This window comes from Tasmannia lanceolata, unplaced genomic scaffold, assembly GCF_043159265.1.
Source record: "Tasmannia lanceolata isolate RefF3 unplaced genomic scaffold, GAP_Taslan_0.1 ptg000012l, whole genome shotgun sequence".
NCBI classification, from domain to species: Eukaryota; Viridiplantae; Streptophyta; class Magnoliopsida; order Canellales; family Winteraceae; genus Tasmannia; species Tasmannia lanceolata.
In genome coordinates this window covers 2,231,188-2,251,578 of record NW_027518689.1, presented here as the reverse complement: position 1 = coordinate 2,251,578, position 20,391 = coordinate 2,231,188, and the positions used below count along the sequence as shown (strand labels likewise).

The 20,391-nt window shown below is 41.3% G+C and overlaps 1 protein-coding gene across 1 annotated transcript; it reads right to left on the bottom strand.

Moving 5' to 3' along the window:
* Positions 1–290: 290 nt before the first annotated feature.
* Positions 291–2,814, bottom strand: LOC143888180 (uncharacterized). The gene is made up of 3 exons (XM_077392523.1): positions 1,041–2,814; positions 836–954; positions 291–749 (listed from the first exon to the last, which is right to left on the bottom strand). Exons 1-3 carry the CDS (start codon positions 2,812–2,814, stop codon positions 291–293), a joined length of 2,352 nt encoding a protein of 783 aa, XP_077248638.1.
* Between the last annotated feature and the right edge of the window lie 17,577 nt (positions 2,815–20,391).

The following is a 20,391-nucleotide window of genomic DNA, read 5'->3' as shown; positions in this document are numbered from 1 at the left end:
GCCCAGGCCGCGCCTAGGCGGCGCCCAGGCGTTTCTAGGCGTTTTTCTTTTTTTTTTTTAGATATTAATATATTTTCATAATTTCTTGCATTTTTTTATATAAAATATAAGTACTTGAATACATAACAATCCAAACCATTTTATGCATAAGCACTAAACATTAAATAATAACAAAAAGTCAAAAACTTAATAAGAAATTAAGCTTAAAATACTTAATAATTTAAGTATTTAACAATACAACACAAATCCATAACCAAAAAAAGATTAAGATCCAAGCACTTCTTCAGTTTTCATAAATCATTGTCCTCTTCCTCCAAGACCAAGACTCTATCTTCATCTGATTCTTCAAACACAATCTCCTCATCCACTCCCTCATCCTCTGTCTCATCATCCAATTGAAAATTATCTTCATCAAGTTCTCTTACATTCCTGGGAATGGTACGAGAGGAAGAAGAAGAACTACCACCAACTCTTCTACTCCTCCGATGTTCTAAAGCATCATCTGCTCCTGCTGCCTCTCCAACCACTCTCCAAGTAAGTCCCGAACCGGGGTAGACTTCATCTTCTTCTTCTTTGTCACCACCATCCACTATCCATCCTTGAGCCTTACTAGCTTCATTCGCTAGTAACACATCTCCTCCTCGTTCTTTCATCCTTTTCTTCTCATTGAAGAGCTTAGCATTGAATTGAACATAAACAAGATTGTTCAATCTTGAAGCATCTAGCCTATTCCTCTTCTTCGTATGAATCTAAAAAAAGAAAATGCAAGTATTAGTATATTAGTAGCAAAACTTTTAATCTCTAAAATTTTCTTTAAATTATTTTTAACACTTACCCCCTCAAAAGTACTCCAATTCCTCTCACATCCCGAGGAACTTGAAGTCAAAGAAAGTATCCTCATCGCCATTCGTTGCAAGTTTGGTATTTCAACACCATAATTGGACCACCATCCAGCTAATTAACCAAAATCAATAAGTAAAATTGAAAGCTTTACTTATAAACTACACTCAATAAGTTATAAGTAAAATTGAAAGCTTTACCAGGATCAAAATTGTCATCATTTTTTGATCTTCCCATAATAGCCAATTTTCTTCCAAACATACCCGAGGCTTGCTTGTACTTCAACAATTCCACATTAGACAGTATATGTTGGGTATCAAAATCGTCGGGGAAGAAATTCTCAATGCAAGTTATCATGGCATCCATAACACGAGGATCCTTCTCTACTTTATCATCTCTAAAGTAATAGTAAGGATTCAAGAAGTAGCCAGCTAAATGCAATGGACTATCAAGCCGATCTTTGGCCTTTGCATCAATGATTTCTAAGATAGGCTTATAGGTATTCTCATTGTTTTTGAAAGCTCCCATTACCTCTTTCTTTGCATCTTCAAGTTCACCAACCAAGAAGCCCATGGATGGCTTCCAATCCCCATCAACAAGCCGAAGAACCTTCACTAAAGGGCCAAACACTCTTAAAGCCATGCTTACACCATTCCAAAAACTCAAACTTAAGATGGTTCCCATTGCCGCTTTTCCTTTTGTACTCTTTGACCACTTACATTCACCCCACTCTTCCGAAGAGAACATAAGCCTTAACTTGTCCTTCTTTTCCATCAAGCTTTGCAAGGTTAGGTATGAACTTGCAAATCTTGTAACCCCCGGCCTCACTATGTCTCTCTTCTTCGTAAACTTTCTCATCATAGCCAATGTCTTATGGTGTGCATATATGAAAATGGTCAAAGCCTTTGCCTTTTCAATCACTCCTTTGAATCTTGGGGTCTTACCTATTCCTTCAAGAATGAGGTTTAATGTATGAGTGGCACAAGAGGTCCAAAATATGTTTGGCCTCTTCTCCTTCAATATCATTGCTGCCGCCATATTATTTGAAGCATTATCTGTCACAACTTGCACAACATTTTGCGGTCCCAAATCTTCAATACATTTGTCCACATACTCAAATATGTATTGCCCTGTGTGTGCCTCCTCAGAATCCTCAACGGAAGAAAGGAAACGTGTACCCAACCTGCAATTGACACACAAATTCATTATACTTCTTCTCTTTCGATCCGTCCAAGCATCCGTCATGATAGAACAACCGGTCTTCCACCACTCTTCCTCCTGTTCTTTGAGTGATTTCTTAGTCCTCTCAACTTCTTGCTTCAATAGAGGCTCCCGTAATTGGTATTGGGATGGTGGTACGTATCCTGGACCAAATTGACCTACGGCCTCAACAAAACGATGAAAGCTATCCAAGACAGTAGCATGGAATGGGATTCCCGATTCATAAACCCAACGTGCCAAATATGCATGAACATCATTGCTACGACTTGTAAAGAGAGCATCATTGATGCTTTTTTGCCTCGTCTTTTGACCCAAATTCATTGTTGCTTCCGGATTGATCTTGGATGCATATTGATCCATAGGCCCAAGCTCACGTGGCCTCTTGGAACCTATCTCAATGATTTCATCATCTTCTTCATTTATATGAACCTCCTCCCTCACTTCTTTTAAATGTTCTTTCTTCTCCTTTTTCTTGGTCTTTGGTTCGGCCAAAGCGGTCCTACATCTTTGTTTGTCCAACTCCGTAGACTTAGGGCAAGATGTAACGGATCCTTTAATGCCGGCAATATGTTGCTTAAGCCGATTGATACCCGAGTTAATTACTTTCCCACACAACTTGCACCTAATTTTGCTGAGATCAGTTGGAGAAATCAGTTCTCCATATTCCCATCCTACATCCCCCGATTTACGGCTCAAAGCGTCTGATGTAGCTTCCGAAGTATTAGATGCCGCGGATGATCCAGTTGCAGCCATAATTCACGAGACACTATACATCAAATATAATTAATTAGACAATTAATTCAGCACTCACATTCAGCAATCAGCATTCAGAATTTCAGATTTCAGAAAAAAGAAGAAGGAAGGGTGCAGAAATAAAAATGCAATTTCAGCAATCTGCACTTTGCAATTTCAGTTTGCGTATTGACTCCAAAAAGGCAAAAATAAAAATGAAGAAAGAAAGGAAATAAAAAAAAAGCAGGAGGGTGCAGAAAAGAAAAAGGGCTCTACAATCAGTTTGCAATTTTCAGTCCAATAATCAATTCGGGCTCCACAATCAGTTTGTAATTTTCATTTTTCAGTCCAATAATCAATTCGAGGCTCCACAAGCAGTTTTCATATTAAAAAACAAACAGGCCCTTAGTGTAGATTTGTAGTCCCCAACTGATTATTAGACTGAAAATTGAACAAAATTTGTTGGGGCTGTTTGCTAAACAAAAAAAAACACATCTAACATGCCGTTCCTCTCTCTCTCTCTCTCTCTCTCTCTCTGTGGAATGATAGATAGTGCATCCACGTAGCTTATCAAATTATGTAAGCATACAGAGAAGTTACATGATGGGTGGCCATTCGAACCCATATTTTTCATAGGATGATCCAAACCATCCATTTGTTGGGCCACAGCATAAACAGGTTGTGCCCCAAAAAGTCATTTCCATAGGATTATCCTAACCGTCCGAACTATTGAAGTTTCCATAATGTGCAGTTCCTCTATGGACGGTTGGGATCATCATATAGAGATACAGTTTGGGGCACAAGCCCAACAAATGAACGGTTTGGATCAACCTATGCAGTGGGTCGTACCATTATTATTTGAAAATTTTTGGTTTGTATGTATGGTCACCCATCACAAATGAACGGTTTGTATTTTAACCGCTTGAGGGTAGCATTCCTCTTTAATCTTTATAATCTTTGATTATAAAATCAAGGTTTTAACTTATAAAATTTTAAAATCCACGGTGGGTGTGTGTGTGTGTGTGTGTGTGTGTGTGTGTGTGAGAGAGAGAGAGAGAGAGAGAGAGAGAGAGAGAGAGAGAGATGGAGACGGAGACGGAAAAAAAAATCAACTTACAGATGTGCAGTTGCAGCCTTACAGGTTAGGCTTCTTCTTCTTCTTCTTCTTATTCTTCTTCTTTTTCTTCTTCTTCTTCTTCTTCGGCTTCGGTTTCTTTTAGGGTTACTGGTTATAGCTTTAGGGTTTAGTATTTTACAGCTTTAGGGTTTAAAGCTTTAGGGTTTTGAAGTTTTTAGGTTTTACTGTTTTAGACTTTTAGTTTTAGTCGATGTTGAGGTTTGAGAAGAGGGTGAGGGTTTTACGTTTTAGGTTTTAGGTTATAAAAACTAAAAAATACACTAAAAAAGGCACCCCTTTTATTTCTTTAGGCACCCCTCTTTAAAAATTAAAATAACTAAAAAGGCACCCCTTTTATTACTTCAAACACCCCCTCTTTTATCACACCGCCCAAACCCGCCCCGCCCAGGCCCACGCACATCGCCTGGGCGGCCGCCTCATCGCCTGGGCGGCCGCCTAATAACGCCCCAGGCGGTGAGGCCGCTTTTTTAAACGCCTAGGGCCTGGGCGGTGCGTTTTTTCCACGCCCAGCGCCTAGGCGGCCGCCCAGGCCGCCTTTTAGAACACTGTTATCTACTACTTGATCACTTTTAGGAATTAGACCTATGGTTATCATTTTCTTTAAAGATGCATAGTTAACATGACATAGTCTACCATGCCATAAACAAGAAGAATCAATAATATAAGCAGAAGAAGATGAAGCTTTATTCATAAGGTTCTCAGTTACATTCAGTTTGAATAAACCCTCACTAGAGTAACCATTTCCCACAAATTCACCACTCACTCTTAGTGATTACAAATTTATCAGCCTCAAAAACTAGTTTGAAACCTTTCTTGATCAGAACTGACCCAGACACCAGATTCTTTCTTATTCTGGTACATGAAGGTGTAGACACCCCATTTTGACCGTGCCCTATAAATCCGTGTTTTGTGCTTAACTTTTTCAAATCAGTGGGTTAGGACCCTAAATTACACCTTAGGCTAGCTTAGGATCCCACCAAGGTTCCTGTAAATTTTCGTCGAGATCTGAGCTGATTCGCCTAGTGAGCAAGCCTCGATAGTGTCGCGGTGCAAATTCAGAAGGGGAGTGGATTGTCCATTCAGGGAGGTGCCCATATCAATCCAGAAAAGAAGAGAAAATGTGCCCTGTTTTCTACTTGGACCACCCTCTGCTAATACAAAGGATGGCCATAAATATACTAGAGGTGGGCTGTCCATGGAAAGTAGAGCATGCGAATATATCATTATCCCTTTTCTACTTGGGCCACCCCTTTGTAGAATAAAAAAAATACACTAGGTTGGGGGGGGGTTGTCCAGGTAATGAATAGGGGGGGGTGAATTTCTTTTTTTTCCCTTTTAAATACCCAACGGACTAGGGTTTTCTCAAAGGGGAGAGGAGAGCCTCATTTTCTGTAAAAAAAAAGAAGGATTTCACAGCCGCATAGGAGAGAGAGAGTTTCCGGCCGGCCTTCTTCTCCGGCCTCGTCTCCGGCAAGCCGGTTAGAACCACCACCCCTTTTCTTTTTCTTCTTCTTCTTCTTCTTCTTTTTCTTCCAACCGCCACCCCTTCTTCTCCGGTGGGTCTGCCGGAATCCGGCAAGGTCCTCACAGCCACCCCCATCCGCCATCAACCACCGCAACCCTCATCTTCTTCCTCCATTCTACACCACTCCGGACATCACCGCCACCTACCCCACCTTCCTTGCCACCAAAACCCCATTTTCGGCCATATTCTCCGGGAATCCCATCGAAATCCGACCGGCCTCCATCTTCAACCTTCGATCGGGTTTAACCCCATTTTCCCACCACAAACCTCCACCCTCCTCCTCCATCTCCACCATCTACCCTAACCGAGCCACTACCTCTGTCCAAATCAACCCAACAAACCCACCTCTACCATTTACAACCTCCCCATCTTCATCTCCTCCGGTGATCCTCACCCAAATCCGTCAACCCCCACCTTCATTTCAAACAGTGAAACCCATCTCCGGCAACCTCACCAAAATCCAGCCGTCCCTCCTCCATTAACATCTAAACCCATTTCCTCTACCAATCTCCATTTCTCTCCCAAAACCCATCTCGTTTTCCCATTCAAACCCCAAACCCTCCTCGTCTCTGCCATTAACCCACGGCTAGCACCCATCCACCATCTTCTTCAAAACCCACACCAAGAACCACCGTACCATCTCAATACCTTCAGTCCACCATTTCTAGCCTCTATTTCCCCTTGCAAACCCTCTTTATTTTTGCTTTAAAGTCCCATTTATCTCTGACGTCCATTGATTCCGGCGAACTTGCCGGAATCCGGATAATTCTTTGCCGTTGTCGGCTCTATCACCCTTTTCATCAGATCCTAATTTCCCTCCCGCAATCGCAGGTAGTACCCCCCTTTTTTCATTTATTCTGAGGATTTTTGTCGGAATCCAGCCAGTTTCCATTTAATCCAGCATTAAATCCGGCCTCTACTCCGTCACAGTTGTCTCATTTCCCCTTCATTGGTCACCATCAACAATATTAAGTCGGAATTTGGAGTTTTAATGGTGGCAGTGCCGAGCAAGGCTGAAGAGAAGGATAGAATGAGGAAGTTGAGATCAGAGAATAGTAGACTCCAGATCCAGGAATAGAAGGAAAAGGGTTCAGGTTGCGCACTATCTCTCCAGCCACTGGATTACCTCCTCCGGCATATTCAACCTTAAGCTTTGGCAAGCTCATCCCCTCAGGAGTTTTGCTGGAAATTCATTTCATCTCAGACTCTCATGGCCGAATGACAGGGTAACACCTATCCCCCTTCTATATTGCTGAAATTTGTATGGTTATTTACCTTGTTTATTTGAGTATGGCATTGATTCATGAGTTTCGGTATTAATGTGATCCTTGTATGCAATCTTATTTTCTGTGATGAGCGGATGGTGGAGGGATGTATGCTTAACTGATGTAGGAAATCAGGTTGTTACTCTACTCCATGTCATGGGTATGAGTACTATCTGATTTCACAGGAGACCCCATGTTGAGGGTTTGTTTGTGTGTAACACTTGATGTTTATTTCTTTACCCTATGTTGTGGGTATTACTGGAAGGATTTGTTTTCAATTATTTCTGGAGCATTTGTAGATTCCTGGAGTTTGTCATTTTCATATATTTCCTGAACCTGGCTTTGGTTGAGTTAACCCTTGGTTTCTATATTTTGATTTGAAAATAGCATGTGTTAAGTAGACGATGTTTCCGGCATGACTGGCTTTGTTATCTGATCCCTTTCGGATTGGTTCTAATATCTGATCATTGCGACGATGTCATTTCCTTGAGACATTCACCTGTATTCGTAACTGAATGTGTTTTGGGCTTTCATTTCGGAGGGCAATGATAAGGTTACTTGGAGCCCGTCTTTGTGTTTTTCTTCAAAGCCTTGTTTTCAACAAGATCTTCCTCTAGAGTTAGGAGTTTGTCCTAGATAGAGAGTTTTAGAGTTAGGGAGTTTGTCTTGGATTTGTTGTGTGCTTGTTTGTGCTTGTTTTAGAGTTAGAGGTTTGTCCTAGAGTTATAGGAGCGCCTCCGTCCGGTCAGTTGGCGATTCACATCGCCGACTGATGACTAGGTCTAGAATGCACTAGCGATCCCATTATTTTCCTTAGGAAATATAGCCTAGTTACACGTAGGTTGTAGGAACCACCTGCATTAGCTTAAGGCTAACCTGCATTTAGTTAGGGCATATAGGGTGTCCTAAAATCTACAATTCACTGGAATTTAAATAATCGTTCAAGAAGCTTTAATAACTAGTCCGGTCTTTTAGATCGAGTCTAAGATAGAGGTCTAGGTGTCTTAGGCATCCTAGCTTAGAATAGGTGCGAAGAACTACGTTGCCTTGATTCTCGTGGAGGCGGGGATACGTAGGCTTCTTTGGATGAACATCAGACCATCCGAGGACTCAGGCTAAATCGTTTAGAGTCTTAGGATTTGTTGTTTGGTTATGTTGTGTATTTTGCTATGTTTTCTTACTTTTATGCACAGACCTTATACCTTTAGCTGTAGCATGCATGTGTTTGCCCACCAGAACTTAGACACCAGTTAGGTATGTCACTCATAACCTAGTTGTAATTAGGCGACACATTTTTTTATTTTGTTTTGTATGTGCTTATTATTTCATCCCCTGGTCATGCATGATTAGGTAGACGTCTTCCCGGGGATATTTGTTTCCATTTCACATGATTTTTGCTCAAAATTCTTCGAAGTTAATAAATAAATGGCATAAGAGACCAAGTGTTCGCACTCGGGCGAATTGGGGGCGCTCTTTGGACCTTCTCCATTCGTCATCAGGCACGGACTTTTTGTATCTCTGGTTATCCATTACAAACAGAGCATTTGTTTTTTGTTCCATGGCGTGTCCATGGATGGCGACTCTGAGTTATTTTTAGATATATCTTGGTTTCGAGCCCTGGCTCCGGATCAGGATGTATCTCTTTCTTTTTATATCGCCACTCATGCTATGCTGTGAGGGTGGCATCAGTTTCGAGAGTTCCTTGGCAGAGCTCTCCTTCACGTTGTGGAGATTTTAGAGGATTGTTGTGGGGACCTCGCGTCCCTCGCCGCACCCGTCCTCTCGGATCGGGGTCCACAGGCTGGCGACTCTGCTGGGGAGTTCTTGAAACATTGCCTAACTCTGTAAAAATGCCATTTTTACTAACTTTGGAGAAATTTGAGCTAAAATCATTTTAAATGGGAACTCTATCGTTAGAATCCAGGGGCACCAGATAGATGCGTAACTAAAACAAGGGATTCACACACTGTACATCATACATTGGCATATTCTTTATTTCTTTCATTGTTTTCATTATTGGCCCCAGGGAATAGATATGACGCGTACCAGATGGGTAATTATGACCTTGAGGGAACCGTTGTATCTATTTCCAAGCTATGCGCCGGAGCTGCAGCCGTAGACACTGGGTGTGCTGGTATTCTACAGCAGCCGATGAGCAGTGAACATACTCTGTATAATGCTGGGTGTGCTGGCATTATACATCAAGGGTATGGTCATAAGCATAGTACCCTGCAGAAATGTATGGGCCCTACTTTTATTTCATTATATTATGTATATATATATATTAGTTGCTCCCTTTAGAACCAAAATTAGGGAACCCTTGCTAGGACACTATATATATGTACTCATATAGGGTCGAACATGTGTTACTTACATATGTGAAGCCTAGAGTTAGGAGCTTTGCCCCATTTATAGACTAGGGTAGCTCATTTTATATGGCTACAACACGGTCCTAGTTCACTCACAAGTCTGTCTTGAGTTGAGACTTCCTTGACTCCGCTAGATTAGAATTAGGGCTGGTGCCCTTGGTTAGGATTTGTGTGTATTTGTATATACCTATATATACTGATTATGTATATTAGGGTTCTCCTCTTAGTTAGAGTTCCTTATTCATTTCAATTGGTTATATCCATTTTCTGTTCAGATCTAGATTTAGTCAGTGGCTTTGCTTGCCATATCCTTGACCTGGTTTTGTCCTTTGATCTGTTGATTATAGGATTTGACCCATTGTCATATATGCTCTCACCTTTGGTCGGTCCTTCATTTGGTCACCTTTCTCTGGTAACCATATTCCGATATTATCCTACCACCGTTGTTCATATACCTTTAGTTGAGCTGTGGGAATCCTTTGTCTAGCCGTTATGCTGCCGGATTTTATCTAGAATATTTTGAGCATGACCGCTATCTCTTAGAGTTAGGAAAGCCATGAGTTTACCCTACCTTCCTTGTTTAGCGTCGTTATGCTGCCGGATTTGGTCCAGAACATTTTGAGCATAACCGCTATTTCTTAGAATTAGGAAAACCATGAGTTTGCCTTACCTTGACTTTCTTGTATAGCCGTTGTGCTGCCGATTTTTTCGCAACACATGTTGAGCATGATTGCTATTCTTTGGAGTCAGTCTACTTTGTCTTGATTCCCATATATACATGGCTCAGTAGGATTAGATCCTTACCTGTGTTATCTTGAGATCTGGCCGATAGCTCGTTTGCTGTCCTTATGACCATGGTCTATCATTTCTGATCATATTGATCATACAGTTGTTGATATCCATCATTCAGATTTTAGATCTGGTCCTTGACCCTACTTTTGTCATTCTTATGGCCATGGTTTATTATCTGAGCCATTGATTTTTCATTGATCCATGTTTACCTATCATATATCTTTAACCCTTGGATCATATCGAAATCATTGATGAAAAAGTTTGATCTTACCGGTATTCTTTGAGTGCATGATCATTGCTGAGATCGAAACTTATTTTGATTAGGGATATTTATCGTTCCTGACTCTTTCGCATAAAAATAGAGCAGTTATACCCAAAGAACACCTTAAGGAGTAGATTGAGGATTCTTTCCAAATTAACATGCCCATTGATGTGCTCAAGATTACTCTATCTCTATTTGTCTAGAATTTTTTTTATCCCGGGACCATTGATCTAGTGTGTGCACTTCCAATTCAAAAGTCTGGGTTCAGCAAATGACTGTCTATCCATAAAACTAACCATTTCCAAATTCTTTTGATTCAGGTAGCCTTTTGCTTCGCTTATTCTACCAGATATAGTCTTCACCTGTTTCGCCCGGTCTTTACTAAATGACTGAATCTGAGGAAGTGTTATTGAAGATAAGAGACATGTTGAAAACCCTCTGCACGGAGGTAACAGGGATGAAAGAAGACATGACCCATTTGAAAATTCAAGCAAAAGAGAAGTTACCAGTTTCTGAGAATCTGATTATCCCGGACTCTTCAATGATTACAAGTTCAAGTCAGCTTGTGAAATTATCAGTAGATGTTGATGATGCATTGCGTGCCGAAGAGAAGTGTAGCAGAAATATGACCCAGGTGGATAAAGGAAAATCATTGTTAGAAGAACTCGGGCTGTTAGACCTTAATAATGAGGATACAAGAGTTAAGAACGAAAATGAGCTTGACCTTCACGACTCCATATTTTTCCCAGATGTCACCCTTCCTCCTGAATTTGAGATTCCAGAGTTCGAGGAATATGATGGGATAGGATGTCCAAAGAGACATTTGATATTATTCATTACTCTTTTAGAAGGTCAAGGCTTATTTCCAGACCAGATGGCATTGCTATTCCCACTCTCTTTAACTGGGATGGCCAGGAAATGGTACGGCAGTTTGAACCCAAGGGAGATTAACAGCCTGAAAGATGTAGTTGAGAGGTTCCTTGATCATTTTTCCTCGGGAAATATAAATGAGTTCTTTAATGGCAGGCAAGAATCACTCAAGCAGAAACGGAGTAAGATGTTTGAAACAGGAATTGGTTTTTCAGAAGGAAAGAAATACCTCAATGCTTCGAAGGACATGAATTACATTGGAACTTCTCATCAGCCGCTAAACAAACCCCTTGTTCTGAAAGAGGAATCAACTAGGAAGCACAGAAGAGAATTCACAAAATTACCCTGTACATATGAAGCTGCTGTAAGGGAGTTGGTCAGAATCAGAAAATTCATTTTACCTTCCCGTTTAAGCCCTTTGAAAAACTCAGAGAAGCATAGTAGTAAGATATATTGTTTATATCACCAGTGTTTTGATCATGATACCAATTATTGTGAGGTGTTGAAGCATAAGATCCAGAATGTAATAGACAATGACCCTCATGTTATCCATGAACTCAGTTTCATTCGGAAACCCAGGCCAAAACCTGCATCAAAGCCTGCGCCGAAAAGTGATCCACCTATTCCGATAACTGACAAAGATAAGTTTATCTTGTCTTTCACAAAGCCAGTCATTCCTGCTTCCATTACTCCAGGGCCAAGTGAACCTAAGCGTACTCCATATGTTTTGAGATTTGAAAAGGATGAGCTCATTCAGTGGCAGGCAGAATCCGCTATTCTTGCTCATACCTCAGCGCCGAGTGACAATAAGGCTTTAAAAGGAAAAGAGCTGATGTTTGAGAATCAGAAGGAGTTAAGCATAACTAAGAAGACTCCGCCTATGCCAGAGAATGAAAATCAGTACAAGCCAGGTCATCCGGACTTGGTGGGATTGCCCTTTCCGAAATTCCTACTTCGGGATCGAACTCAGTAGCTGTCATCATGATGGAGGAAGACGGGTTACCCATAAACTTTCAGTGCTAGTTTCTTATTTATGAAGCGTCCAGTTTTTTTTTTTGAAGTATGTTTTTTCTGTCGAGTCCATGCCAACTCTTGCTTCAAAGTTGGTAAGTCTAGCCGTGTCATTAATAGTTTAGAATATGTAGTGTTTGTCAGTCGTCTTATTGAGTCAATGTCCAGTCTTTTGTTAAGTTCAATGTAGAGCCCGTTGAGGCGCGTCAAAAGTTACTGATGTACTTACAGTTTGCAATTCAATAAAATTGTTTGTTTTGTATCGTTGATATTCTTATGATTTACTCTTGGATCTAATGTTTAAAATAACTAAAGACACCCGACACCCTTTTCGGATGAGAATGCAGACGAAATTCCCTCGAGATCTGAAAGATGGTCAGACGAGAGGAAGAGCGTCGAGCATAGCCACTTAAAGAAGAAATTGAAGCCATCGATAGTGGTATCGAAATCCGAAACTCGAAAAGATGGATTGGCAAAACTTTATCTCCCGAGGAGCGCAAAGAATTGATAAACCTGTTTATAGGGGTTTGAGGTAGTCTTGCTTGATCCTATAAGGATAAATCAGGGGAATGCCCTGTCGTTGAGCAAAGCAAGATTTCATCTGCTTTAGACATCCAGTTGAAGAGTAAAATTTTAAAGAGATAAGCATCAGACATCTTGTGGAGCTGATGAAATACTGAGAGAAGATTTTCAGACAAGGAGTTGTGGAATCTTAAGCATAAATCCAAGATCTTTGAGATGGGAGCGGAGCACAGTGGTTGAAGTTTTGCCTAATATGCCGTCAGACTCCTCGAAAAAAAAAAAAAATCAAAGTCTTTGAACCTTAAGCAAAAGAGCTTGTACATCAAATACATCAGGAGGCCATCATTGGACGTTTGAGCCTTAATAGCCAAAATCCTAACGTTTTAAAATCCTTTTGAGAACCCTTTGGGCCAACAATTTAAAGCCAATACTTCTTTTCAAACACATTATAAACCCGGGGCATTTATGCACCCGAACTACGTCGGACCTGATCCCCATATCTTCAGGGGTACGTAGGCAACTTGATTTATTCAGGTTCGGTCAAACCTTGGGATAAAATTCCTTTTCAAAATTTTGAAGCTAAATGCTAAACCATTCTTTGAAAAATCCTTAAGCGAACTACGCGGACCTGATCCTCCATTTTTGGGGTACGTAGGTAGTCTGGCTAGACCAGATTCGGTCCAAATCCTTAGAACCTTAGGTATTCAACCCTTTTGAACCCGAGCCCACCTAGAAAGTCCTTCTGGTGAAACAAGTAAAGGTTCGAGGTGAATGAAAAGAAAAACAGAAAGAAAAGAATGAGAGTCTGAAGACCCGCTAGGTTGAAAACCCGAAGGGCAGCCTAGAGAAAGGTGAAAGTCGTTTTTCTTGTTAAGTCAACAAGCAAAATGATTGACTTATCAGAAAGTAAGGGTAGTGGTATGCTGGATTGAAAACTTGAAGAGACAATCTAGTCAGAGGCAAATACTTCCCATGAAAAGTTGAGTTGAATAGAAGCAGAAGGAGTTCCTCAGTTACGTAGAATTCCTAAGTTTGAGTGCAAGCAAAAGTTAGGATAAGTAGTCTTTTAGACTGAAAACTTGGAAAGCAAAAGTTGAGACAAGTGGTCTTTTAGACTGAAAACTTGAAAATTAAAAGTTGTGACTTCTTTTGAAGAGGAGACTCAAGAAGACGGAGAAACAATCACTGCATAGGGTAGGATCTTGGAATCCGAATAGTGTCAGCGAGACTTACTTTGACACCTTTTTAAACTAGTGGCATTAAAACCGAGCAACCCAAAAGGGGTAATAACCATGACGGAAATCCCGATGGAGGAAATTAGAGCATCTTGACTTGGTTCTTGAGACTACTCTAAGAGTGGCTGACCTTACCATTTAAAAAATGATACATTTGATTTAAGAGTGAATCAAAATTTAGTCAAGTCCCTTGAATATTGTAAGTCTTCTTTGAAAGAGTCCTCAGGAGTCTGTTCCCTGTTTATCATTGTTTTCTTTTAGAATCCAAAGTGTTTGGCACTGAAAAGAATGGGTGTACACCTTCCGAAATGTAAAGAAAAATCTAGAGTAGATCCTGGTTTAAGAATCAAGGAAAGGGCAAGAAACATTTGGTCCAAACCTACTAGAGACATCAAGCCTCAAGTAATATTCAGCAAAAAGGAAGAATCTTAGATCTAGCCTTTGTGAAGTTGGTTTTACCACTATACCAAAGAAAGAACCCATGCAAACTCAAATTTTTCCTACTTACCTCGGTTCTGCTTTCTTAAGACCTTGTCATGGAAGCACATCATACTAGGGGCATCTTTTATGACTTGCGTCATAAAAGATATTACACAATGATAACTGAGATATCTATTCTTAGCCAATAGAAACCAGAGAAGCTTGAGCATACTCTTTGAGTTGAATTCCTTGATCAAATTGTACCTTCAGGAGTCAGTTTCAGAAACTTCAATTCCCAGCGGAGTACAGAATCTACTCCTGCATCCTTCAAACCTCATCAGAATGCTTTTCACCTGTTAAAGAGAGTCAGCACCTAAAAATCTCATCAATCTACTTGAGTTTTGCTTTCAGCAAAGATCATGCGCTCTTAGTTATTCTCGGTAAGAGATGACTGGCCCATTAGTGAATTTGATCATAGATGATAAATTCTTCATTCCTTTTGAAAGTTTTTCAATATATCTCCTTGGCTCCTAGCTTTGCTATGTTATAGCCATTGTTTCTTCTCTCGACCTCTAACTTTGTTATGTCAGGTGTTTTCTGGCTCTCGATTCCAGGATAAAAACTCGATGTATCTCCTTGGCTCCTAGCTTTGCTATGTTATAGCCATTGTTTCTCCCCTCGACCTCTAACTTTGTTATGTCAGGTATTTTCTGGCTCTCGATTCCAGGATAAAAACTCGATGTATCTTCTTGGCTCCTAGCTTTGCTATGTTATAGCCATTGTTTCTCCCCTCAACCTCTAACTTTGTTATGTCAGGTATTTTCTGGCTCTCGATTCCAGGATAAAAACTGGATGTATCTCCTGGCTCCTAGCTTTGCTATGTTATAGCCATTGTTTCTTCTCTCGACCTCTAACTTTGTTATGTCAGGTATTTTCTGGCTCTCGATTCCAGGATAAAAACTCGATGTATCTCCTTGGCTCCTAGCTTTGCTATGTTATAGCCATTGTTTCTCCCCTCGACCTCTAACTTTGTTATTTCAGGTATTTTCTGGCTCTCGATTCCAGGATAAAAACTCGACGTATCTCCTTGGCTCCTAGCTTTGCTATGTTATAGCCATTGTTTCTTCTCTCGACCTCTAACTTTGTTATGTCAGGTGTTTTCTGGCTCTCGATTCCAGGATAAAAACTCGATGTATCTCCTTGGCTCCTAGCTTTGCTATGTTATAGCCATTGTTTCTCCCCTCGACCTCTAACTTTGTTATGTCAGGTATTTTCTGGCTCTCGATTCCAGGATAAAAACTCGATGTATCTCCTTGGCTTCTAGCTTTGCTATGTTATAGCCATTGTTTCTTCCTTCGACCTCTAACTTTGTTATGTCAGGTGTTTTCTGGCTATCGACTCCAGGATAAAAACTCGATGTATCTCCTTGCTCCTAGCTTTGTATTGTTATAGACTTTGTTTCTTCCTTCGACCTCTAACTTTGTTATGTCAGGTGTTTTCTGGCTATCGACTCCAGGATAAAAACTCGATGTATCTCCTTGCTCCTAGCTTTGTATTGTTATAGACTTTGTTTCTTCCTTCGACCTCTAACTTTGTTATGTCAGGTGTTTTCTGGCTATCGACTCCAGGATAAAAACTCGATGTATCTCCTTGCTCCTAGCTTTGTATTGTTATAGACTTTGTTTCTTCCCTCGACCTCTAACTTTGTTAGGTCAGGTGTTTTCTGGCTGTCGATTCCAGGATAAAAACTCGGTGGTAAAAAAAAAAAAAAAAAAAAAGTAAACTCTTTGAGTGTTTGGATTTATGCTTGTCTTAGACAAGTTACATTGTGGTTTCTAAAAAAAAAATGAAAACTCTTTGAGTGATTGGAATGATTTGTTTGTTTGTTTGGTTGGTGCTCTTTGAGCAATTGTTATGTTTACTTTGGCTTAGACTGATAAAAAAAAAAAGTGTGTGTGTTTGTGTTTTTACAATCGTTCGTTCATATTTGTTAACTAGTTTAGATAGTTGAGTCATGAGTATTAGGGAGAGACTATCTCTTTGAGATGTCTTAGTTGCCGAGTTAAGAGTCGGTGAGATGTTATCTCCCTTTTGTTTTACCTCTTTGAGTCTGGTAGTGTTATTCTGTTGTTTTACCTTTGTGAATATCATTTTAGAGTCAAAACCCAAAAACTTGTTTTGCTTTGTTTTCGGGTCGATCAAAATATGTTGTCTGGTCAGCTTTGCCATTCGCATGTTGTACACGCTCTGCCAAAGAGGGGCATCTGTAGACACCCCATTTTGACCGTGCCCTATAAATCCGTGTTTTGTGCTTAACTTTTTCAAATCAGTGGGTTAGGACCCTAAATTACACCTTAGGCTAGCTTAGGATCCCACCAAGGTTCCTGTAAATTTTCGTCGAGATCTGAGCTGATTCGCCTAGTGAGCAAGCCTCGATAGTGTCGCGGTGCAAATTCAGAAGGGGAGTGGATTGTCCATTCAGGGAGGTGCCCATATCAATCCAGAAAAGAAGAGAAAATGTGCCCTGTTTTCTACTTGGACCACCCTCTGCTAATACAAAGGATGGCCATAAATATACTAGAGGTGGGCTGTCCATGGAAAGTAGAGCATGCGAATATATCATTATCCCTTTTCTACTTGGGCCACCCCTTTGTAGAATAAAAAAAATACACTAGGTTGGGGGGGGGGGGGTTGTCCAGGTAATGAATAGGGGGGGTGAATTTCTTTTTTTTCCCTTTTAAATACCCAACGAACTAGGGTTTTCTCAAAGGGGAGAGGAGAGCCTCATTTTCTGTAAAAAAAAAAAAGGATTTCACAGCCGCATAGGAGAGAGAGAGTTTCCGGCCGGCCTTCTTCTCCGGCCTCGTCTCCGGCAAGCCGGTCAGAACCACCACCCCTTTTCTTTTTCTTCTTCTTCTTCTTTTTCTTCCAACCGCCACCCCTTCTTCTCCGGTGGGTCTGCCGGAATCCGGCAAGGTCCTCACAGCCACCCCCATCCGCCATCAACCACCGCAACCCTCATCTTCTTCCTCCATTCTACACCACTCCGGACATCACTGCCACCTACCCCACCTTCCTTGCCACCAAAACCCCATTTTCGGCCATATTCTCCGGGAATCCCATCGAAATCCGACCGGCCTCCATCTTCAACCTTCGATCGGGTTTAACCCCATTTTCCCACCACCAACCTCCACCCTCCTCCTCCATCTCCACCATCTACCCTAACCGAGCCACTACCTCTGTCCAAATCAACCCAACAAACCCACCTCTACCATTTACAACCTCCCCATCTTCATCTCCTCCGGTGATCCTCACCCAAATCCGTCAACCCCCACCTTCATTTCAAACAGTGAAACCCATCTCCGGCAACCTCACCAAAATCCAGCCGTCCCTCCTCCATTAACATCTAAACCCATTTCCTCTACCAATCTCCATTTCTCTCCCAAAACCCATCTCGTTTTCCCATTCAAACCCCAAACCCTCCTCGTCTCTGCCATTAACCCACGGCTAGCACCCATCCACCATCTTCTTCAAAACCCACACCAAGAACCACCGTACCATCTCAATACCTTCAGTCCACCATTTCTAGCCTCTATTTCCCCTTGCAAACCCTCTTTATTTTTGCTTTAAAGTCCCATTTATCTCTGACGTCCATTGATTCCGGCGAACTTGCCGGAATCCGGATAATTCTTTGCCGTTGTCGGCTCTATCACCCTTTTCATCAAATCCTAATTTCCCTCCCGCAATCGCAGGTAGTACCCCCCTTTTTTCATTTATTCCGAGGATTTTTGTCGGAATCCAGCCAGTTTCCATTTAATCCAGCATTAAATCCGGCCTCTACTCCGTCACAGTTGTCTCATTTCCCCTTCATTGGTCACCATCAACAATATTAAGTCGGAATTTGGAGTTTTAATGGTGGCAGTGCCGAGCAAGGCTGAAGAGAAGGATAGAATGAGGAAGTTGAGATCAGAGAATAGTAGACTCCAGATCCAGGAATAGAAGGAAAAGGGTTCAGGTTGCGCACTATCTCTCCAGCCACTGGATTACCTCCTCCGGCATCTTCAACCTTAAGCTTTGGCAAGCTCATCCCCTCAGGAGTTTTGCTGGAAATTCATTTCATCTCAGACTCTCATGGCCGAATGACAGGGTAACACCTATCCCCCTTCTATATTGCTGAAATTTGTATGGTTATTTACCTTGTTTATTTGAGTATGGCATTGATTCATGAGTTTGGGTATTAATGTGATCCTTGTATGCAATCTTATTTTCTGTGATGAGCGGATGGTGGAGGGATGTATGCTTAACTGATGTAGGAAATCAGGTTGTTACTCTACTCCATGTCATGGGTATGAGTACTATCTGATTTCACAGGAGACCCCATGTTGAGGGTTTGTTTGTGTGTAACACTTGATGTTTATTTCTTTACCCTATGTTGTGGGTATTACTGGAAGGATTTGTTTTCAATTATTTTTGGAGCATTTGTAGATTCCTGGAGTTTGTCATTTTCATATATTTCCTGAACCTGGCTTTGGTTGAGTTAACCCTTGGTTTCTATATTTTGATTTGAAAATAGCATGTGTTAAGTAGATGATGTTTCCGGCATGACTGGCTTTGTTATCTGATCCCTTTCGGATTGGTTCTAATACCTGATCATTGCGAGGATGTCATTTCCTTGAGACATTCACCTGTATTCGTAACTGAATGTGTTTTGGGCTTTCATTTCGGAGGGCAATGATAAGGTTACTTGGAGCCCGTCTTTGTGTTTTTCTTCAAAGCCTTGTTTTCAACAAGATCTTCCTCTAGAGTTAGGAGTTTGTCCTAGATAGAGAGTTTTAGAGTTAGGGAGTTTGTCTTGGATTTGTTGTGTGCTTGTTTGTGCTTGTTTTAGAGTTAGAGGTTTGTCCTAGAGTTATAGGAGCGCCTCCGTCCGGTCAGTTGGCGATTCACATCGCCGACTGATGACTAGGTCTATAATGCGCTAGCGATCCCATTGTTTTCCTTAGGAAATACAGCCTAGTTACACGTAGGTTGTAGGAACCACCTGCATTAGCTTAAGGCTAACCTGCATTTAGTTAGGGCATATAGGGTGTCCTAAAATCTACAATTCACTGGAATTTAAATAATCGTTCAAGAAGCTTTAATAACTAGTCCGGTCTTTTAGATCGAGTCTAAGATAGAGGTCTAGGTGTCTTAGGCATCCTAGCTTAGAATAGGTGCGAAGAACTACGTTGCCTTGATTCTCGTGGAGGCGGGGATACGTAGGCTTCTTTGGATGAACATCAGACCATCCGAGGACTCAGGCTAAATCGTTTAGAGTCTTAGGATTTGTTGTTTGGTTATGTTGTGTATTTTGCTATGTTTTCTTACTTTTATGCACAGACCTTATACCTTTAGCTGTAGCATGCATGTGTTTGCCCACCAGAACTTAGACACCAGTTAGGTATGTCACTCATAACCTAGTTGTAATTAGGCGACACATTTTTTTATTTTGTTTTGTATGTGCTTATTATTTCATCCCCTGGTCATGCATGATTAGGTAGACGTCTTCCCGGGGATATTTGTTTCCATTTCACATGATTTTTGCTCAAAATTCTTCGAAGTTAATAAATAAATGGCATAAGAGACCAAGTGTTCGCACTCGGGCGAATTGGGGGCGCTCTTCGGACCTTCTCCATTCGTCATCAGGCACGGACTTTTTGTATCTCTGGTTATCCATTGCAAACAGAGCATTTGTTTTTTGTTCCATGGCGTGTCCATGGATGGCGACTCTGAGTTATTTTTAGATATATCTTGGTTTCGAGCCCTGGCTCCGGATCAGGATGTATCTCTTTCTTTTTATATCGCCACTCATGCTATGCTGTGAGGGTGGCATCAGTTTCGAGAGTTCCTTGGCAGAGCTCTCCTTCACGTTGTGGAGATCTTAGAGATTGCTGTGGGGACCTCGCGTCCCTCGCCGCACCCGTCCTCTCGGATCGGGGTCCACAGAAGGACATCACAAAGCTTCAGAACTTTTCTAGATGTAAGCTTCAACAACATTGTTCCTTTACCCGCCATAACAGATGATGACGAGTTTCTCATGAAAAGCTGCTCTCCATCCCCTACAAGCTCGTAGGAAGAAAATACACTTCTGTCACTACAGATGTGTCTGGTGGCACCAGTGTCCACCCACCAGTCCTTCACGTTAGTAAG